We start from the raw sequence: 23,756 nt of genomic DNA, 5'->3' as shown, positions 1-23,756 counted from the left end.
ACATTTAACTTCCTGGTTAAATGTGGGGATTGGGTAAGGAGTTCCCTTCTAGATTCTTTTGATTCTTGTTGCTTTTCCCTTATGTGTGAAAAAGAGAAAAGTTCTCCTTGTTGCTCCCTCAACCTCACTTTTACATGAATTCCCAGTTAGTGCCCTGCCCCCTAAGCACGCTCACCATCTTACCTACCTTGATTTTAACACTGCAATTAGTAATTGAGGGTTTTACCTAATGAGCTGCAATCTACTTTCATGTGTACATTTCTAATTGGTGGTTAGGTTAATAGCAATGTTTTAGATGTTCTCACTTGAAATTGACATGGTTGTAACATGCAAGGCAAGACTCACCAGTTTGCTTCCATAGGATAATAAAGTATTTTAGTTCTGACTTTCCCGAGATTGTGATTATGTGCCCGCTTTAAGAAAGCACCATGCGTGGAGATCTAAATTTTCAAGTTATTACATTAGAGATATTCGTTCATCTGACTAAACATCTCTACCAAATACAGAAGAGTCTCTTATATAACCTTTGAATATTGAAATATGATTTTTTTCCCCACAGCTCATCAATAATTCTCTATTGCTCGAAGTTTACTGTAGTTGTTGGAGAATTTTTTTTCTTTTTATTGGTTTATTAGTTGTTTTGTTCTGCATTTTGTAGTTTCTGCTGTTGTTTTTAATGCTTTGGCATTATTGACTATCAATCTAGAGATTGTGCCTTGCATGAACTGCTGGATGAAATTTTGGGACAATAGAGATCTTGATTCATTCACAAACTACTCATTCAGCAGATGGTCTGAGAGCCAACTACATTAAAAACAAGACTAAGTTCTATTATAAAGGAATGTTATTGATTTACATTAACAAATACCTGTAATTCAATGATATAAAATTGTATGATAACAACAGTTGTGATCAATACTAAAATATCATATCTATATAGTGAGTTGAATCGTGTTCCTTCCAAATTTCACGTACACCTGGAACCTCAGAATGTGCCCTTATTTGGAAATGAGATACTTGCAGATGATTCCCTCTTCAGGTTTGTTAATTTGCTAGTGTGGCTCACAGAACTCAGGAAAGCAGTTCACTTACCATTACCAGTTTATTATAAAGGTTACATCTCAGGAACAGTCAAATGGAAGAGACATAGGGCATGGGGGGGGGCATGGAGCTTCCATGCTCTGGCACACCACCCTCCTAGTACCTCGATGTGTTCACGAACCCAGAAGCTCTCCAAATCTCATCATTTAGGGTTTGTTTTTTTTTTTAATTGGAAGTTCCATTACATAGACATGAATGATTAAATCATCAGTCATTGCTAATTGACCTCCATCTCTGGGTCCCTCTCCCCTCTCTGGAGGTTGAGAAATGGGACTGAGAGTTCTAACCCTCTAATCACATGGTTGGTTCCTCTGGCAGACATCCCCCATCCTGAAGCATCTAGGGGCCCACCAGGAGTCACTTTTTTTTTTCCAGCCGCGCTAAGTGGCATGTGGTATCTTAGCTCCCCAACCAGGGATCAAACCCATGCCCCCTGCAGTGGAAACGCAGAGCCCTAACCACTGGACCACCAGGGAATTCCCAAGAGTCACCTTATTAGCATAAACTCAGGTGTGGTTGAAAGGGTCTTGTTATGAATAATGAAAGATGCTCCTAATGCCAAGCGTTTTAGAAGCTCTCTGTCAGAAACTGGGGACAAAGACCAAATATATATTTCTCATTATATCACAATTCATTTTCCACATAAGAAGCATTATTACTTGCTATTATAAGGTCTTAACCACTTGCATAAATCCAGACCTAGAGGATTAACTCCTAGCTCTGTCTGCAGTGCCCCCTTAGTTCCCACTCATTTCCCACCACCTTCCCCACAGATGCCTTATGATCTGGAAACCCCAAAATACACTCAATTCCCCAAACTGGACCTACTCCCTCAGGCATTCAGAAATTTACTTCTCTGTCTTAAATGTCCTTTCCTTACCCCCCTCTTCCCTGGTGGGTCTGCAATTTCCCATTTGCTCTTCATTCATCAGCTAAATCCCTTTAGTTGGTGGGTACTGAGATCTTCATTTTGCAGTGGTGAAACTGTGGCTTACAACGGTACTGTGCACCCTCCCTCTCTGGCCCAGGTTACTTGTGGTCTTTTAACATCTGCACAACTCCCTTTTCTCCCTTCTTTTGCTCCTGCCACCCCTTTCACCTTGAATCCCCTCCCCTCCTACCCTGACCTATGGAGTCCTGACTATCCTTCCAAGCCCAGGGGAAATGCCACCTCCTCCTTGAGGTTTTCCCAGGTGAGCCCCACAGCACTTTGCTCTTTGTAAGCCCCTCCAGGCAGTTACTGTGTCTTAATCATCTTTGTATCTCCTATGGAGATTAGCAACAATATCTAACCTAGTGGGGACTCAAGTCTTTTTTGTTGTAGCAAATGGAATCCAACTAATGTTAGCCCCAACTCACTCCATTTTCTACTGACTAGCCATTTTTAGGACTTCAGGGTTGCCCTAATATTTTAATACGAAAACCTCTTTGCTTGCTAAGCAAGCTCCGTTTTGGCTGATTTCAGGAGAAAGGGACATATAAGTCCATTACTTATAGGTGTTTTATTGTATTCACCAAAGGAAAATGGGGAGAAGAATGCAACAGTATAACAATGAAGGAAGGAAATGAACTAATTCCTGCCTTGGGGGAAGTATACCACAGCTGTGCACCCTGCTGAAGGAGTGTTTTCCAAAAACAAAACAAACAAACGAAAAATGATTAATTATATGCACTAAAGCCAATAGTGAGCACTTTTAAGAGACTAAATGGAATGTCCCATCACTGGAGTTATCTGGGTACTCTGAATTTGTAAATGCTGCCTCAAGACCCTAACTAAGGAAAGAGATTGCTTGAGGGAATGTTTTATGTGAGAATAATTAACTTTTCTGTATGCTATTCTCTTTGAACTTCAAAGAATATGAAATGATCAGGGGGCTATGGAAAATGAATGAATATTCACCAGGGCTTCCAGGGATGAGAAAAGCACAATTTATGTCCTAAGAGTTTACCTTTTTGGAAATTACCCCCTCAGATTTGATAGGATGCTATTCATCATTTAAAGAAATAAGTTGTATATTTTTCAAATTTTGTTCCCAAAGAAAAGCCTGTTGCCATTATGTTCAGTTTATTGCCCAAATTGAACACAGCCTTTTAATAAAATATATGCAGTAAGGTAAGATGAAGAGCAAAATGAAATTTTCCCTATTTCAACAGATAGACTTGAAGTAATGATTAATTTAATTAGGCAAACAGGGCATACCAATTTGAGTGAAAGATTCCCTGAAGCCTTGTAGAATACAATGTAGAGAAAGTATTTCAACCTAGCCCCCCATTTACAATTGTGGAGGTTATATAACTACCACATAAATATTGATGAGAATTCTTGCATAAAACCAGGTACAAATGAAATAAAGGAAAGTTATATATAGGATTTATATTATGAGGAAAATGAAGAGCTAGACCCTGCCCCTGCAATGCCCATCACTGCACATCCCAGATTTCACAGAGAAGCGGGGTAAACTTGTGGTCGTTCACTCTCCATGACATAAGCATCTCTGCGTGGTGATGGTTGAATGTCCGCAACTCAGTCAGGCGACCCAGAAGACAGGCAAAATGTTGAGGGTTTTCTGGCTGATGAATCTTACACAACTTTTGTAGCACATCAAGCAGTGGTTCCTGAAGCTTCTCTACTGCCTCTCTGTCCTTTATGTATTGTCTGTCTGTTTAGAAGTTTAAAATAAAATGACAAAAAAGTAATAATTTGGCATAATTACAGTAATGTTAACGTTTTTGAAGTGTAAGTTATAAATGTACACTTAAACTGTACAAATTAAGTATTCAAATTGATGAATTTTTACACACACGTATTTAGACTCATGTAATCACAACTAGATCAAGCTATAAGACCTTTACTGCCCCCCAGAGGCCTCCCTAAATTCTCCTTCCAATCAATGGGTACCAGAAAGACTCCATACTGAATCTATTCCTTTAGCTCTAACCCTTGTGCTCTGTTGCTTGTGCTTAGTCATGCTGGCTCTGTGCCTTTTGTGAAAGAATGTTGCCTAGAGCCTGAAATATACACGATATCCCATTCTCAAGGTTCTGACCTTTAAAGGTATAACACTTTTCCATTCATATAGAGATAAAAAGTTGCAGAACAGAGAATAACATTTATCTTGTTGGAGGTTTATAGGAACACTGTGACGGCACATACGTGGACAGCTGCAAGAACAAAGGATTCCAGCATCAAGAAGTTTGCAGCAACCAGCCATACCCTCTCCCCTTTTAGTAGAAAAGAAGCCTGAATTCTAACTCGGGTAAGATGCTTCTTTGGGACACTAGTCCACCATCTTCTTAGTCTGCTGGCTTTCCAAATAAAGTTGCTATTCCTTGTCCCAACACCTCGTCCCTTGATTTATTGGCCCATCATGCAGGGAGCAGTACGAGGTTGGACTAGGTAATAAACGCACTCAAGGTAAACTCTATGATGGGCATAAGTATCATTTCTGGTGGGTATATTCTGGAATTGCTGCGTTATAGGGTATAAATATGTGTAACTTTAGTATGTACCGCTGAAAAGTTTTTCTTTTTTAAATTATAATTTCTTATGGTAAAACAAACTAACAACTAGCTTCTGCCTCAGTATCATGTATAAAAGTGGTTTAAGGGCTTCCCTGGTGGCGCAGTGGTTGAGAGTCCGCCTGCCAATGCAGGGGACACGGGTTCGTGCCCCGGTCCGGGAAGATCCCGCATGCCGCGGAGCGGCTGGGCCCGTGAGCCATGGCCGCTGAGCCTGCACGTCCGGAGCCTGTGCTCCGCAACGGGAGAGGCCACAACAGTGAGAGGACCACGTACCGAAAAAAAAAAAAAAAAAAAAGTGGTTTAAGGCTATCATTGTAATTAAGCTTTACAAATCAAGAACATGGCATCACTTACTCCCAAATAATTAATCAAAAATATAGACAAATTTTATGTACAAAGGTGTTCATTTCAACGTTGTTTAAAACAACAGCAACAACAAATCTGGAAACATCCTGAATATCAAAACATGGTAAAACTGAGTAAATGACTGTACATCATACAATAGAATATGATGTATGTATTACAACAAGCTTTTACCAATATAATTATTTAATGACATGGGAAAAGTACACTTAAAGACAGTATGTTCTTTATTATGTTAAAAGTATATAATTTATGTCCTTGCTCAAACTTCAACCCCTTAAAAAAGCCTTCCCTGACCACTGATTAAAACAGCATTTTGCTGCTGCTTTCTTTCCTTATACCCACATCTTTATATTTTTTGTAGTATTACCACCTCCTGAAAATTATTTGTATTCATTTCTTTATTTACTGTCTTTCTCACCCTACTAGAATGTAAGCTCCATGTAGCTGTATCCTGCCTGTTTCTTTGCTGCTATATCCCACAATGTCTAGAAACATGTTTAGTGCATATAAGGTGTTCAGAATGAAATTACTGAATGAGTATGATGTTTAGAAAAAGGCTGAGAACAACTACACTGAAATGTTAACAATGGTTCCATTTGACTGGTGGAATTATATGCCATTTTACTTTCTCTTTATGTTTTTTATCCAAGATTTTCTTTAATATTACTACTATACTTGAGGGGAAAACCAACAAACGGCATAAAAATAAAAATGTAACATTGAAATTACCTGGAGAGAGAATAACAATTGCTGTAAGCAGAGCATACTCTTCTTGAGTCATTTTCAATTCTGCAACACTTTTATAAAAGCTAAACATAGGTGTTATATATTCATCAGAGATACCTATGGGGGAAAGGTGAAAAATTGCAGAGGCATAGTAAAATTTTTGAATGACTGAAAAGTGTAAAATTACAAACATTATATATATATATACACATACATGTTAATATACCCATATGCAGACATTTGATAAACGTCCCAGCCACATTTAAATAATGACTATATATTAAATGTCCCAGCCAAAGGTGAGGCATTGCAAAGAAGATCAGTTAAAATCCTCAAAATATAACCTAATCAGTGATTTGTATGTCTTTGATTTTGGCAGTGCCTTTGTTTTAGTCACTACTGTGTAACGATAAATGATAATGTTCTCGAATTGCCAAAAGAATCTCTGAACTTCACCATGCTCTCGATGGGCTTTAGTTAATCTTTTTAACATTACTATCTATAATCAAGACATAGACAGCATCTTAACCAACAAAAAATTATTGTTCTTCAGTCCAGAAATATAAACTCTACTTAATACATTGGCTAGAATTCTTATCAGAGTTCTGATCTCTCTCTGAAGTACCAAAGCTGTTTATCCATTGCCTAGTAGGCAATGGTACTTGGCCCTTCTCTTCAAACTCAGTGTGTCCAAAATCAAAGACACCATGTATAGAACTAAATTCCCCATCTTCCTCCAAATCCACTCCTTTCCTGATGTTCCCATTTTCAGTGATTGGTATCCTCACCCATCCAATTGTCGCCACCTGACAACCAAGATTCAGCCTTCCTCTAACTCAGTCCAGTGCCTGGATTGAGTCAAGTCCTGCGTATTTGACCAGCTAACTCTCACTTGGTGCTCTCTCCCCTCTTCACTGCATCTGGTTGACCTAGTTTAAGTCTTCCTTTCTTTTCATCTGGATCACTCCAATTGCCTCCTTACTGGTCTTCCTGTCTTCAGTGTGGTCTTCTTTAAACCATTCTAGAATCACCTTTCTAAAATTCAAACCACACCCTGTCTCCCCAATTCTTACAAACCTTCAAAAACTCTCCATGGCTTTTGGCATAAATGTTCTTCCTTTTTGCATAGGAAACTCCTGGACCCGTCCCCTGCCTCTCCCACCACCCAATACTCACCCACATGATAGCAATAGGAGTTCACATTTACTGAGTACTCATTATGTACTAGGCACTGTTCTAAGCACTTCTTATGCTAGAACTCATTTACTCTTTCTAACACCCCATGAGATAGGTACAGAGAGGTTATGTAACTTGACCAAAGACACACAGCTGGTGAGAAGTGGAACCAGGATTCAAACCAAAGCTAGTAGGCTTCAGAGTGCTGGCTCTTAGTTGTGACTAAGGGGTACTATCTTTCTATCACACAGCCTATACTCCAGCCATGTTCAGGCACTCGGAGTTCCCTAAACAATTCTTATTGCCCAGTTTTGTACATGTTCTCTCTACTTGGAATATCTTCCTTCTCCTTTATAACTTACTCCTCTTCATAATTTAAGATTCCTTTGTGCCACTTCCTCCAATCATTCAACAGCTATTAGTTTGGTGCCTGTTCTGTGCATGGCTCCACTCCAGAAAAGCTTTGACTGGGGAATTGTGCAGACAGAAAAAAAAAAAAAAAAAAAAAAAAGGTGTGTTGTGACTTATGGATGAATTAAGATGAGTTTCCCAGAATTGGTCCACACTAGAATAGACTACTCTATTCCATCCCAAACCCGACCTAAAAGCCTTAGAGCTTCAGTTGAAACACACCAGAATAAAGTTGGATTCCAGATGCTAAAGAGTGTAATTATCATCTAATATTATACTTCACAGGATCAGAAAGCCTGAATCCTCACCTTTAGATGAATCTAAAGAATCTTCTCAAACAGAATCCTTGGCCTTTCTGTCTTTAGTCAAAGTAGCACACTTTCTTCTCCTTTGACGTTTAATCAACACCAGTTGGCTCTCTTAACGACAGTGTCTTTGTTGAGCAACTTGGGGATGACACCATGTGGAAGATTGCCCTCTATCCAGCTGTTACAGACTGAACTGAATACCCATGACCAAACTAGATACAACTTAAAATGCAGAGGGTTGGAGTATGTGAGGCTGGGACTACTAGTCCCGGTTTCCAACAAACATAGTGGTTAAGAGGTAGTAAGCCTGAGTTTAAAAGCTGACCTATGACTTGATCTCGGGCACATTACTTAAACTCTTTAAGCCTCAGTTTCCTCATCTGTGAAATGTGAGTTATATCAATAGTATTATATGAGATAATATATGTAGAGTTCTTAGCACCAAGCCTGGCTCATAGTAAACCCTCAATAAATGTTAGAGCAAATAATCATAAAAAGAACTGTTAATGTTGTTATTCAGGAGAATTGGGTCAACACATTAGTTCCATCTTAACCTTTGATTAAGCTCATGTACTTTTGTGTTTACAAAGCTACATTTTTGTTTTTGTTTTGTTTTTGCATTCTGCAGTTTGCTAGGGATGAATACAAATTGGCTGATCAGTGATTTGCCCTAGTATTTTTCTAAGTATTAAAGCTAAGCTAAGATCTGTATTTGTTAATAAAGCTGTTCTTTTTCATCTTCAAAAGATGGCAGTCTTCAATAGTTGGGTATTACACCCGTTAATTGTGGTTACCTAAAATAATAATTCACGACTGTGTCATTATTTTAAATAGTATATAAGGGCTTGGAGATAAGATTAAAGGCAACAGATTTGAAAATATTTATGAAATCATCTTTGACTACCTAATTTTCTATTTTATTTGTTTTTCGAAATCCTCTCTCACCCTCCAAAAATGATACCTCCATTAGCTATCTAATTGCAATTGATAATTTTTGGAAAAAAAAAAAACAGGTTAAAATGTTTATTACAACTGTTTATCTTGTGCACCTTGTAAAGAACAACAGTGAATATAGAGAAAATGTAGAAAATAAATAATAGAAGAGTTTAAAAAATTTTTCCTACAGGATAGATAAAATATAAACCTGCTTTTGGAATTAGAGTCAATAATCAGAATTAATCACACCAACATAAACGAAGGGTGTTTTAAGTGTTTATGAGCCAGCAATTTCTAACCTAAGAAATGTAACAATAGCATCGTCCTGAAGGGGCAGTCTTTTCCTGTTTTCCTGTTGACTCCTCCTTTCTGAAACTTACTCAAGTCCAATTAGTTGATTTTTGGTCACAAGAGGGGGCTATTTTCTAACTTAATCACAAAGACTACCATGGAAATGTTCAGTTGTAAAAAACCATTGTTTCTGCTCCTTTGTTTCTTGTTTGCCTTAAAAAAAAAAAGAGGTCTGTGATTGATAAATTAATTGTCCAGTGATAAGAAATATTCTCTGAGAGAATAACCATGTGATAGAATTAACACTATGCTCTTTTAAGTTATTTTCATTGGAGACAAAAATAAAGCCAAGGTGTGTATGTGTGTGTGTTATACACAAGTGCACATATACAAGGCATCCTTGTTCGGCTAGGACACCCTACCCATGTTTCAGGGCCAAGTTCAAATTTTGCTATCTCTGTGGAGCTTTACCTGTCACGGTAAAGCAGAATTAGTTGCTCCCTTCTCTATGTTCAATTCTATTGCACCTCTCACAATTCATATCTCTCCCTCCCATTAGAGTGTGAAATACCATATACAGTTTATGAGAGCAGGAGTCAACTGCGGTATTCCCAATGCCTGGCAGACTGCCTAACCAATAAAGATGTTTCTTATTCCTCTCTGTATCCTTAGTAACTAGGGTCCTGCTGGAGACAGAGTAGGAGATTAATAAATGCTTGTTAAATTAGGCAATATTATGTTTTGTTTGTGCCTAGCAGTGAAGGTTACATAGCTGTGAGATGTGCTAGGGGAAAGGATGCCACTCAGACAATGGAAACATTCTCTTGGTGCTAAGAGATTGGACCTTGGCCTCTGTTTCAATTGCTAACCTCCACTCAGTGAGTCACTTGTACCATACTGTTGGCCTTGAGTAAAAAGCTGCCGTCACATTAGCAATTCAAAAAATAACTGTTTCAATGTAAAATATTTAAGATATTTAATAAATAACATACTTTCCAGTAGTCCTACTGGCTAAAATTTATCTTAGGATAACGATGCTTAAGAGTTGCCAGGATTTGGACTGTCAAGTTTCAGATTCATCTCAACCAAATTCACCAATTTTTGTGTGCCTCATCTGTGTCAGGCACTGTCATGGTGCTGGAAATAGTCCTCAGTTTACAGATTAATGGAGGAGGCAGATACATAAATAAATACATAATGTCCTAAACTGGGCAAGTACAGAAGGCTTGGTGAATACTGCTGAGGGGCAATGGAAATACTGACGCTTTTATTACTTTAATAATCTCTTTTACTTTGAAGAGGTTTCTTCCTATAATTTGACTCCCAAATTTGTCCATGCCAAAATTACTGTGTGACAACTTTAAAAAGCAACATGAGAGTTGGTAAGAATTCTAACTCTTAAATTAAACTTTCTCATAAATATTGTCATTTGTTTCTGTACATTTCCAACCTTTCTTTCCAAGACTGTCTATGAACTGATAATCAGCTTATATGGGCTTCATCAGAGAATTTAGTTCTTATTGTTTTCATTTTGCACAAGTTGCCAAGGTTAAAGCAGCAAAATTATATATATTTAAAGAGCAGAAAAAATAAGCACAATATACTACGTACAGTATATTTTACTATCTACTACAACTTCATTACTCTAATAGGCATCTCTCCTTCCTCTGACCTCATTGTCTTTATTCGTTTTATCATTTGCTTAAAAGCAATTTCAAATTGCTAGCTGCTGCTTATGCTTTCTCACTCAACCAAAAGGCAGGAACCATGTCTTACTGGGTCTTAATATTCCCTACCAGCTGACAGTTGGGCAAATATTATATCTTAGCGAGTGACAGGTTCAATGTGTAGAAATGGTACTGGACTTTGAGTAGAACACCTGTGTTCACCTCCTGTCAGTCTACTGATTAGCTGTATGACCTTGGGCAGGTCACCTAGCCTATCTAAGCCTGTTTCCCCATCTATAAAATAGGAACACAGCACTCACATTTAGGGGCTATTGGAAGTACTAAGGAGAGGATGCATGTAAAAGCAAACCATTGTAAAATCACAACGTATGCTTTCATCCTGATAAACACTTACTGAATTGAATATTTCACTCATGTCTGTTGCGGGGAATCAAAAAAGGCCGAAAAATACTATAAATTTCAGAGGTTATTTGTATTTGAAGTGAACATAGAACAAGTTGTTCTGTTAAGTCTGTGAGAAGTTATTGCTAATTTCCTTAATGCTAAAATGTAAACTCATTCAGTGTTAGAAAGCCCTTTTCAGTTCTATCATATTTTTATGGTATCATATGATTATTCCTATATTTATTAAAACTTCCAGCTTATAAATGAATTTTGCATAATACCACATTAGGAATAAAGAAATTGATGCACTAGAATTATGTAGAGACAACTCAGCCACAGGTTGTATCAGATATGTGTTCTGAAGCCTCAATTAATATAAATAAACCCTGTAACCCTCACTAAGTAAATGTGTCTCAGGAGACAGTATCTTTGTATATATGATGGGATTTGATAAAAGCAAACAAAAGAGTATGAATTTGAAGAACAAGAAAAGAAATTTCACATGATGTTCTTTAAAGAGTTCTATAGGCTTAAACAGGGTAACTTTGAAATGTTATGTTATTCTGGAATTAAATGTACAGTAGAAATAAGAATGTGTTATATAAAAATAAAAAGTTATTCTGAAAGGTCATCTTGCAAGATCAGGTTTTTCTGTGGTGTGGGGAAGAGGCAATGTTCTGAAAATCCACTGGGAGAAGCAAATTCATAAATATTAATAAATGGAAGCATCATTATAGATAATAAAATACGAAGCAGCATGTGAGTTTGGATGGTTTTTATTGTCACAATATGTGGTTGAGGTTTGGGTAAATTATCTTATTATGAGCTGGAGGCATGCATTTTATTCATACAGATTGTGTTCTGGAAAACTTCATTCTTGAACTCTTCTGAAACTTGCAGTATCACAAGTTCTGAAACTTATGTTCTCAAGCAAGGTTTTTTCTTTTTGATCACTACATATTTTTAACCTGCAAGACCCTCATGTTTTCTCACCTAGTTATTGCATTGGTCTCTTTATAGAGACGTGCCTCTTGTCTCAATTCCTCCAAACCTTCCTTCAAATTACTGCTAGAAAGATCTTCCACAGTACTGCTATGGTCGTATCATAGTTGCTCAGAATATTACCAAGAATCCCCATTATATAAGAACTAAAGCTCCTTTTGTGGTATTTGCCATCTTTAATAATCTAGTACTCACTACATTTTCAGCTCCACAAATATTATTTTCCAGCAATATCAAGGTATTTGTGAGTCCTATACACAGATGCTCTCTCATTTCTCCACATCTTTGTACCTGCAATTTCTATATTATTATGTTATAATGGCTATATCTCTTGGAATGCCTTTCTCAGACTTTTGTGGCTTGACAAGTTCTTAACTTGTTCTTGACAAGTTCCATTGTTCAATTGTCAACTTTGTATGCCTTTTGTGACTCACCAAGTAGATTCACAGGAAGGCAGGCACATCTTTACGCTTCAATTTCATTTTATATACACATTCCTTATAGTCCCTATTACACTGCACATTGATTTAGAATCACTTGCTTGTACACCTTCCCCACTAGTCTGTGAGTTCCTGGAGGACAAAGACCATACATTGTCATCTCCATACCCTCCCTGTCACAGTATTCCTCCATAGTAAGTTAAATTGTGTTATTCATTATTATTTCATTTTCATCTCTTGAGAGGCAGTAGAGTATAGTGGTTAATATATATGGCTTCTGAAGTCAGGCTTCATGTCTGTCTCTGGAAAAGTTATTTAACCACTCTCTGTCTCAGTTTTCTCATCTATAAAATGGGAATAATACCAGAACTTATAGGATTTTTATGAGGATTTGATGAACCAATACATATAAAGTATTCAGAACAGTGTCTGAAACCTAATAAATTATGTATAAGTGTTGCTATTAGTATTATTTCTTATTTTGCTTTGCATCGAGATGGATAATAGTTTGATACATAGTCATTCATACCTGAAGATTTTGAATAAATGAACCTTTTTCTAGACTGAATAATCCCAGCTCCTTTAGGCTATTTTAAAAATCAGACTAATATTCCAATCTTTAAAAAATTTCTCCTTTGGTCCTTCATCTTAATGCAGTGAAAAGAGTATTTTTGGTATTTTGCTATTACAACAAGAATTTTTGAACCAAGTCACTAAATTCTCATCTATTCTTTTTAGTATCGTTCTCTATGCTAGTCACAGTGGGCATATAACTGCATAAGATAGGCAAGAGGCCTGCCTTCATGGGATGTACAAATTCTTACTTGCAGGAACAAATTTTTTACCATTAGCCAAATTACTTACCGCTCTTTCGAATTCTCTCTTCCAATAGGTCAGCATGTCCAGCTGGAAGTTTCTTACTGAAAATCTCAGCTGAACGGAGAAACATAGCTTCAACTGCAGACCCTTTCAGCAAAGCAATCTGATCTTCATGGTCCAATGTCTGAAACCCTGAGTGAAGATGATAATCAAATCAGTATCAAAAATTGTGAATGTTGTATAACAGTATTTCATCATCACCATCATCCCCATTGATAAAACCTTTCCATAAAGTGATTTTGTAATTGTTTTAAGATTGAGCAGCTAAACTGAGTCAATAAGTATCTATTGTACTCCCCCAAATAGAAGCTGACTTTTATCTTCATTGAGCAGGATTTATTTAACAAGTCCAGACTAAAGAGGATATCAAGTCCATACCAAATATGTATACTTATATACTATGGAAGAGACAGGCTGATTTAGATGAAATATTGGAGATAAAGTAGATTCTCTTTGAGCCATTATTTTAGTCATATCTTGTCACATCAGAGAGGGTCAGAGAGGGTCAACTCTGCAGAATGGAAGCATCCACAAGCCAGAAAACATTTTACATGTATTCAGAGGTTTAAATGAATATTTGGCCAACTCGTTGAGTCTTTAATCAATGTGAAGAATGGGTAGCATTCCACCCCGCCCGCCAAAAAACCAATCAGGGCCATGCTGAGGTATCTGCTCTGAGCTCAGCACTGCACATGTGGGGTAGGGAAAATCAGAGACATATGGGAAAAAACTGATGACCTGAAGAAATATAACACTGCCCAGAAAATCCAAAGTCCTTATGCAGGCTTATATGCTATAGTCCCCAGTGGCCTCTCTGACCTCACTTTCTCCTTTATCACCTCCTCCTCAGTTGTTGTGCTCCAGCCACACAGACCTCTGGCTCTGTGGTGAATATACAAGTCTGATTTTGCCTCAGGGTGTATGCTCTTCCCCAGCTATCCCCATGCCCCACTCCCTCAGTGTATGCAGGCCTCTGCTTCAAGGTGACCCTACCTAAAATAGTACTCCCCAGCACTCACTAGTCCCTCCCTGCTTTATTTTCATTCATAAAACTTACTACTGCCTGACATGATATTATAAGTTTATTTGCTTATTTGTTAATTATCTGCCACCTCTCCTGGAGTATAAACTTCTTGGGGACAGAGACTTTGCCTGTTTTATTCACTTTTGTATCCCAAGTGCCTGGCATATAATAGGTATCCAAGAATTTTTTGTTGAATAGTGACTATTCAGCAAGTTAATAATGACTAAATGAATGAAATGGAAACAAACACAAATTTACATGCATATATGTACACACAGACACATAGACACACAAAACACAAATAGAGATAAACTAATGCCATCAGGGTCTAAATGCCCTAGAAAAACATTAAATAACAAAGGAGTTCAGAGAAGAGAGTAATGCTAAGGATTAAAAGTCACTACCTTGATGGTAGGCATTCAAAAATACTTGCTCAATGAATAAATGAATGAATTGAAGAACTGAAAACATAGCAGGAGTCCATTAATGGTGATTACTTAAATAAATTATGGTAGATCCATAGGAGGGCAGTATAAAATAAGGTCTCTAAAATCAGATTGCCTAGAATAAAATTCTGTCTCTGACGCTTACTATCTTTGTGGTCTTGGGAAATGTACTCAATCTCTTAGTGTCTCAGTTTCCTCATCTCCAAAATAGGGATTATAAAAGCACCCACCCCTTAGGACTGGCAGAAGTATTAATGAGGCAATCATATTAAATGCTTAGTACAATTCTTGACATGCAGCAAATACTTAAATAATGTTAACTATTATTATTACAATGGAATACTATACAACTGTTAAAAGCATGAGGCTGGTATACATATATGGGAAGATGTTAAAGAAAAAACGATACCCCAAAACAAATATGTACTATATAATCTCACTTACATGTTTAAAAACAACAACCTATGTATGTGTATGTGTGTATAGGTTAAAATATATGAAAGAAATCAAACCAGACTTCTGTCAATAGTTGCCTATAATAAAGATGATACGGATGGCTGTGAAGGGGACTTTAACTTTCTGGTCCATAAATTTCTGCATTGTTTGAATTGCATGATTGAATTACTTACAATGGGTACCAATCTATTTGGAGTTTTTGTATACAAAACTTTAAAAATGGGGTGGAAATGTCCTTCTTTTCCTGCCTGCTGAGCCTGCCTTCCGAGATGGTCCAGCTCTCCGAGGCATGATTTTAAGGATGTTTGGAAAGGTCTCCGGTAGGACTTTTTTTTTTTTTTAATTCAAACAGAAAGTCACAAAAATTATAATCATCCTCATCAGTTCACTCAGTCCCGTGTAATTAATTTTTTTCATCTTGATCTTTTGTGAGCACTTTTATGAATTCATCAGTTTTCCATTAGAGTTCTGAAAATGCTTATTCATTCAGTTCAGCAGTATCTGGTAGGACTTTTTATCAAAGTCCATTGATCTTCTAAATTCAACCCCTATGTTGATAAGCAAATATTTAAGTCCCTTTCTATAATTTGCATTTTTCCCCAAGTGTAAAATCAGGTCGTGAGAGTAAAGAACAGGCTTTTTCAATCTATACTCCCTGTCTCCCTCTACCCAAGATTCTGAATCACTCTCTTAGAAGGTATGTCCCTTTGTTTCTCTTCCTAAAATATAACCTAGAAACTTAAATCAGTCCTAAGTCTCATTTTCACCTCAGTGTCACAAATGCCTGATCAATGAGAGCAGCAGAACATCTTCTCTAAGTAGCAGCTCTGCATTGACCATCTCTTTTCCTGCTGATAATGAATAACCTTCCCCTGTTCTGAGAACTTGAGTCTTTTTTTAGGACTCTTCAAAAAGTCACTACTTTAGAGAACCTAAGAGCTCCTTTGAGGGCAGGAGCCATGCTGAGTCTCCAGCACCCTGGACAGTGCCTGGCACAGGTTATGCTCAATGAACTGCTGAAAGGAGTGACTCAGCTGGGTCTTTCACAAAACACACTTTCCTATTGGTATTATATATCACTATTATTACTATATATAATAATGTTGTCATTTCTATAATTATTGTTAAAAGACATTTTTTTCTTTCTCAAGGTTTTCTTGCCTTTTATTTCCTGCTGCATTTAAATTTTTTTCCTTCTACTTTACTCGTTAAACATGCATTAATTGTACTCTTTCTCTCCCTCAGGAAATAGATTAGGCACTGGAAATGAAGAAGTGTGTAAGATATTGCCATTGCTTTCAGATAAGTTACCTTCCTATGAATAAGATACTTTTTCGCCTTCAATTATTTCCTGATTCAATACCAACTGACCATTTGAACTGAAAAACCTTTTCCCATAAACAACAAAGAACATCATATTCTCCCTTTCCCAGTTCTCCCCTCACAGTTATCACTCTCGTGTAATCTTTTTTTTAATCATGATTGCCTTCAGCCAAATTAGCATATAACAATTAAGTTTCTCTTTCATTGTTAATAAATGAGAGAATATTAATGTTTCAATGATAACAAGAACTTTCTCCCCACATCTTATGACTTTTATATAAGCTTATGTCTATCCATGACACATTTAATAAAATAATAGCATAATGCTGACAAAAGAAAGCAAATTAAACTGTCTAATTAAAATCCTACATCAGAAGTCACCTTCTGTAATTTAATATTACAGTGTTATGTCGCTATGCAAGATATTTATTATACTCTACTAGACCATGGATTCTAATGTACTAAAATATTTTAAAAACACTGAAACAACTTAAACCTATTGGCTTATAGAGCATTGATAATGTGGCTGAAAGAATGGGGGAGGAGTGGCACTGGGAGACAAGAACCTTGAATTTCACTTTCTGTACTGGCACCATCTAAATGACTATGGATAACTCCCTTTCCCTCATCCCATTCACACCCTTGTTCATCAAGCCCTACCAATCTTTGAGTCTCTCTTCATTTTGTTTCCTCTTCTCTCTCCCACTGCTATTGCTTTATTTCAAGCCCTCTACCTGGACTGGTGCAGTAGCATACTAACCGATCCTCCCTGCCTGCAGTCCCTCCTCATTCAAATCCATCTTACACAAACCCAATAAAGCCATATATCTATAACATAAATCTCATTATGTTCCTCTCAAAAAGAAAAAAAAAAAAGCCACCAAAAACTTCTTACCATCCAGGGCATCCTTATCAGTCTGGTACCAACTTGCCTTATGTCTAGCCAAGGAGCTCACCACAGACATTATTCTATAGCTACACTGAATCTTCTCTTCTATTTCTAATAATCCTATTCTTGTTCATGCCTCATTACCTTTTCACAAGCAGATCTCTCGACTTGGAATGCCCCTTCTCTTTCATACCACCGGGAAAAACCATTTTTTCTTTTACACTCAAATATGATTCTTTCTGAAGTCTCCCTGTCTTTCTCAGATACAATTAGGAATCATTTTCTCTCTGTTCAACAGCACTTTGTATACATGTTTTTTTTTTGGGTTTTTTAAAATTTTAGCCTTTAATCACTCTCCTTGATGGTAATTGCTAGGTACTTAGCATAGAGTACATTTCAAAAAAATGCTTATTAAATGAATAAATGGATGAACGACAACTTTGGAAAGTCTCAATTTTTTAATCTATTGATTTGGAGAATTATTATAATTTAAAATATCCTATCTGGCTCTAATATTTTTTGTCTATAGTAATTAGACACATTAATTCAAAGCAGATGTGGGAGACTTCCCTGGTGGCACAGTGGTTAAGAATCCACCTGCCAATGCAGAGGACACGGGTTCAAGCCCTGGTCCGGGAAGATCCCACATGCCATGGAACAACTAAATCTGTGCACCACAACTACTGAGCCCACGTACCACAACTACTGAAGCCCACGCTCCTAGAGCCCATGCTCCGCAACAAGAGAAGCCATGGCAATGAGAAGCCCGTGCACCGCACGGAAGAGTAGCCCGGGACCACCACAGCTAGAGAAAGCCCGCGCACGGTAACAAAGACCCAATGCAGCCAAAAATAAAATAAATAAATAAATAAAATTTTAAAAATAAGTAAATAAATAAAAAGCTATAAAGCAGATGTGGCATTACTCCCTTTTTACAATGAACTGACCTGCCTCTCAATGTCACAAGAATATTGTACAGTGTAGTAGAAAAGTAACTACATGTAAAAATACCTGGAAGTTTTTTTGTGAATTCTACGAGAATCTGTACATGACTGGTAGCCATTTCAGTTAAAATGAGAAAATTTTCTTCTGCACTGAATTCTTCTTTTAACTAAATTTTAAGAAGAAAGCAAACAATAAGTAGATAGAAGGAGAAATCAATATAATATTGTTACACTATAGAACCATATTTAGATAATAAATTTTAAGACCCAGCTCAAATTTTTCAGATCCTTGGAGAACAATTACTATTATCAAGCTAGGTATGAGACTTCTTACTCTTTGTTTAATGCTGCAAAAAGTTTAAATGTACAACTTAAATTCTAAGCCCTCATCATTTTAAATAACATATTCATATATGAATTTGACCCCCAAGGTAGTAAAAGCTCCAGAAAATATTAACTTTAAACCCATGTATCTTCAGATACTGTACATACAATTTTATTTGTTATTTCCTGAGGCATCCTCTGCTTGCTGTATGAATCCATAATATAATGAAGAAGATTCTGTTGATCTGGGGTGAGTTCAGTTTTCTCCTACACTGGCAAAAAAATGAAAGGTGTCAGGGAAGCTAGTTATAAGGCACGTTTCCCATGTGTACCCTCATCTGGAGTAAACCACTAGCAGAAATTGTTGAAAAAAGCCCTAAATACGGCAGAAACTGTGCATGCACTCTGTTATAAGGTGTAATTGCTTTCTCTAGTTCCTTGGGCAAGCCACATCACATTTCACTAAATTTGTCCCAAGTGGGTAATTTTCCTATCTATAAAACAGGGATAACAAAATATTCCTTTCATGTATTTCTTGTGAATAAATAATAATCAGGATATGAAGCCTATCAGGCCTACTACCATAGCAGAGTTGAGTAGTTCTCACAGAGACCATGTGGCCAAGGCCTAAAATATCTGGCCCTTTACAGAACTGTTGCCAACCCCCAAAGTAGTGAGTCATCAATCTGGACAATTCAGACCACAAACACCTCTTTCCCCCTGATTAGCATCTTTTGATGAGTGTGAATAATAGTGTCGACTTGTTGCTTCCTTTACCAAAGTGTTATTGGTGAAGCACTATGACAAAGTAATACAGCTGACCCTTGAACAACACAAGGTTTGAACTGCATGGGTCTACTTATACACAGATTTCTTTTACTAAACATGTTCTACTGCACTACAGAATCTGTGGTTGGTTGAATTCACAGGGGCAGAACTGAGGTTACGGGAGGGCCAGACTGTGAAATTATATGTGGATTTTCGACTGCCCGAGGGTGGACATCCCTAACTACCCCCCCAAGTTGTTCAAAGGTCAACTGTACTTTTTACATAAAATTATTTTTTATGAAATGAACACAAAATAACGTATTTGCAAAACTAAACATGGATGAAATTTTCTTTGTCAGTAGTATAATAAATATTGAGAAGGGTGTGACTTAATCAATCATGGATTATAGGTTTTTCAACTAATGGCAAATTAAAATTCCTCCAAATGTTCTGTGAATTATCACAACATGTTTGGCTAAGCATCCAAGATGCTGTTCCTCTATTTTGTCCTGAGTCACTCAAAGAATTTCTTGAGTAATTTGTGACCTCAGGGAGAAGGGCCTTTCTCTATTTACCCACAGATGTGTATTCACCCTGTTTTACCCCTCGATAAGGACTAATCCACAGACCCCTGTTGAGTCCACATCCTTTCCAGTCTCAGCCTCCCTTCTCACTGACAGGGAAAGAAATGTCATCGACACTTGTTTTAAAGCCCAAACCATTCCCACCGGTTACCTCTGGGAAGCAGGAGGAGAATGGGATCAGGGAGATGGAGAACTTTCACTGATTTTACTTCATCCATGTTTACGTAACTGCTATCCTTTGAATTTTTACATGGAAGCATGTATTACTCTCTTGACTAAAAAGCTTTTGATGCACACTTGAAATGAAATTCTGCTTGTGGCTGTGGCCCTGGTGTGAAAGCTCCCCACCCAAGTCACAACATCCTAGAAGCTCAGTGGCCACCGGCTATGGTGGACGCACTGGCCCGTCATTACCCTGCATGACTTAGTTGTCGAGGTCACTTGTCGCAAGTCACGTCCTTCACTGTCTTCGTTAATGGTCTGATCTGCGTGCTGCTTCACGTTTTTCCTCAGTCTTTTAGATTTGCACTGAATGTCAGTTAACAAGCCTGAAAACATAAACAGAGAGTCTTGGCCATCCAAGGAAAGTCCTGTTGGGTTTGTGGTCCCAAGGCAGCTGAGGTGTGGTCCGCTCAAAAGGTCTCCTTTGCCATTTAGCACAGAGCTAATTCTAGCCCTACTGACACTTTAAGACTTGGTCTTGAAAAATAAATGTATCTCCTGAGAGCCTCAGTTTCTTCCTTGGTAAAATGAGAATAATATTTAACCCACAGAGTTATCTGTAGATTAAATATCATTAGGTCATTTTTTTAAATGAGCTTTCTGCAAAGAATCTGTAACACCAGAGCATTGTACAAATGTAAGGTATTCAATAAAAAAGGTGAATGACACTCACCCTCTTCCTGGCCTAGGGGGCCTTGAAAGCTAGTGTTTCAAAACATAGGATTAATATTGTTTTCCATCGATGTTTACATAACTGTACTGTAAGAAGTAGATCCAATTTCACATTAAACACAAAAGTAAATGTGTTGAGTAAAATGATGTCAACATCCTTTAGGGAAAAATTTTAAAGTCCTGTTAATTTTCAGAACTGTATAAATTATTAAGAATATAGATACAGATGAAAATATCTCCAGGGGACTTTGAAATTTTCTTTTGAATAATCATACAATATCACCATAAATTTACACTTAAACAGAACTAGTAAAATAATGAAGAACAATCTCCCATGTTCCTATTTAACTTCCTTATTCTCTCAATGTTAATGAAACGAAGTTCCAAGAGTTTCTTTGTCCAGGGTATTTATTTTATAGGATCATACAAAAGCTCTTATATCTGTTACTAGATAAGTTTGTGTTTTCGTAAATAACATTATAGACTCTTGTAGGTGGAGTCATGAAAAATGTCCTCAGGACTTTGCTGGAACAGGTTCATATTTAAGTGATGAGGAACATGAACCACCCAGGATCGAAGTAAGTCTTTCCACTGCAAGATTGGATTCCAGCCACAGCCCCTACTGCAGTCTCTTGTTTCATATACGCTAAGAAGAGATTGTGATCGGGCACTATAAAATTTTCATCCATCCAGAGCTGGATTATTTACACTGACCTATTTTTACCCCCCTCCTGCACGCGTTATTTCTTTGGGTCCATCCCAGTTGCCTGCAGTTGGGGAACAATAGAACTGGAGTCACCTTCCAAAGGCTTTTATTTCATGTGGCATTCCCTCTCTGAATGTTATCATCCCCTTGGTGACGTTTGTTTGTCTATTTGTGTTTTGAGCAGGAATAGGACATATCTCAGAATCTGAGTGGTCTGTAGAATTTGCAGAATGAAAAATTAATATGTTATGTACGAGCATGCATTCCAAATTTTGATGAAGATTATGGTTTCTCACAAAGCCAGCAGTTAATACAGTGTCTCTTTATCTGATTGAAGGACCGAATTATATTAAAACTCGGAGTAATTTCCTGTGTAAACTTATACAAATTGGTTCAAAGCTGCACTAAGAGAAAAAGGAGTCTTAATAAAATGACTAGGTTTAAAACTCTATTTAGACAATTCAGAGGCAGTTACACCTTATAGAACATTCTTAATTTTTCCCACAACTGTGAATTTTTATGCTGATTAAACAATAAATAAGAAGGATATTAAATCATATTTGGAGGAAACATTTAGACTGTCATTCTTTGTAGCTTATTAAAACATGTTACTTTGACTGTATGTTAATGCCATTTCACTTCACATATAATTCATGGCAACAATGGACACCAAAACACAGCTGTTTCTTTCAGGTGCATAAGATGCTCTTTAGCTGACAGTTTAGACAATTTCAGTGGTTCATTACCCTTTTCAAGAACTTAGACGGCTTAGTAAGTCTCTTCTTTAATATGTGACGTACAATTCTAATCATGTGAGTTACCTGACATCTGCCTCCTTAAGAGATTTTTAGTGGAATTTAATTGCTTGTTGCGAATACCTGTATACATACATTCAGCCAACATTCCCATCTCTTTGCATTTCCTTAGTCGACACTCTTGGCACTTCCTTCGCATGTACATGTCCATCACACAGTTGCCCCCGTTTTTACACTTGTACACGGCATTTTTGGTAATGCTTCTCCTGAAGAAACCTGGGGAAGAAACAGAAAGAAGTAAGAGGCTCCAAACAACACACTTGGATTGAGAGATGCCACAGCATTTTTCTCATGAACCCCCGTGGGGCTCCCAGACCATCCTCGAACATATCGATGACAAATGTACTTTTGGCTGTGCTGCACGGTCCAGATGGCTGCTGTTGTTAATGATTTATTTCTCAAAAATAAAGACACATTTGAATTATAGCCTCTCTTTGGAAAAATCTTGGTTTGTTTTAAAAGATAGATTACTTTCATTAGTGTATCTTTACTGGGAGACCATTATGCACTAATGAGCTCTAGGTGCTGGTGGTACAGGGGTGAATAAGTTATCACTGCCCTCTTACAGTTTACAGGTTGGTTGAGAACAAAGAGAGGCAAACAACCGAACTAGTGAAATTCCGTGTTCCTGGGCTGTGCTGAGGCAGAGAGGCTGACTGAATGATCAGTTCTGGATACAGAGGTCAGACTCGGAAGTGAGCATTGAGGTTTCAATTCAGTACTTAATATACGCAGCTTGGTATAATAATAAACATGCCAACCTTGCTTTAAAATAAACATCTCCCCGGAGAGCATACAGCCACAGCTACAGCCGCTACAGTTCAGCTGCCTGGAGGTGGGGAGGGGACTGACTGGCCTCCTTTCTGCTTCTCCTCTTCCTCCTCCACCCATAGACCTGGATGACCATGGTTCCTGACACTTCTGGAGTCGAGGTGGAGTGGTGAATAAGGATTGGGCTGGGGGAGGCAGGGGAAGAAGTGACAGGAAAGAGCTTACTTGCCTGGTGTTGTTAGAAGCTGGTTTGTATCTAGCAAGTTTTGGAAACTGACTCTTTCTCCCTTGGTTTGGGTTCTTTTGAGAACTCCTCCCATCACTGGGATACTTTCCTCTGCAGTTCCTTGTTGAGGGCAAATATGTTTCTCTTCTAGCCCATGGCTTGCATCTCATTCTTCAGCAACTTGGAATTCGGCAATTCACCTGCATCCTCTTTCTTTTGAGGTCCCTCCACTCCATGGACTCAACCCCATGCCAGTTTTCTCTGCTCCAACAAACTCAGAGAAAATTGCTCCCACCTACCTATGAGCAGTCAGCCACCCACCCTCTTGCCCTTTCAACTTCTCAGGTGAAAGTCAG

The 23,756-nt window shown here is 37.7% G+C and overlaps 1 protein-coding gene across 2 annotated transcripts in view; it reads right to left on the bottom strand.

Annotated features, from left to right (window-relative positions):
• Positions 1–2,596: 2,596 nt before the first annotated feature.
• NR1H4 (nuclear receptor subfamily 1 group H member 4) overlaps positions 2,597–23,756 on the bottom strand; it is a 40,598-nt gene continuing 19,438 nt past the window's right edge. The window contains exons 3-9 of one of the 2 annotated variants that reach the window (XM_029206369.1): positions 22,479–22,619; positions 20,403–20,536; positions 18,805–18,903; positions 18,380–18,479; positions 13,216–13,362; positions 5,719–5,832; positions 2,597–3,761 (exon numbers count right to left, since the gene is read on the bottom strand). In XM_029206369.1, coding sequence (XP_029062202.1) covers positions 3,523–3,761; positions 5,719–5,832; positions 13,216–13,362; positions 18,380–18,479; positions 18,805–18,903; positions 20,403–20,536; positions 22,479–22,619 — 974 coding nt within the window. In that variant the 3' untranslated portion in view covers positions 2,597–3,522. Of the gene's footprint in view, positions 3,762–5,718; positions 5,833–13,215; positions 13,363–18,379; positions 18,480–18,804; positions 18,904–20,402; positions 20,537–22,466; positions 22,620–23,756 lie in introns of both variants that reach the window. The other variant, XM_029206368.1, reaches the window with a different exon arrangement.

Source organism: Monodon monoceros, unplaced genomic scaffold (assembly GCF_005190385.1).
Source record: "Monodon monoceros isolate NGI ecotype Baffin Bay Population unplaced genomic scaffold, NGI_Narwhal_1 Super_Scaffold_6, whole genome shotgun sequence".
NCBI lineage: Eukaryota > Metazoa > Chordata > Mammalia > Artiodactyla > Monodontidae > Monodon > Monodon monoceros.
The sequence above is the reverse complement of the archived record's forward strand: the minus strand, read 5'-3'. Positions and strand labels throughout refer to the sequence as shown.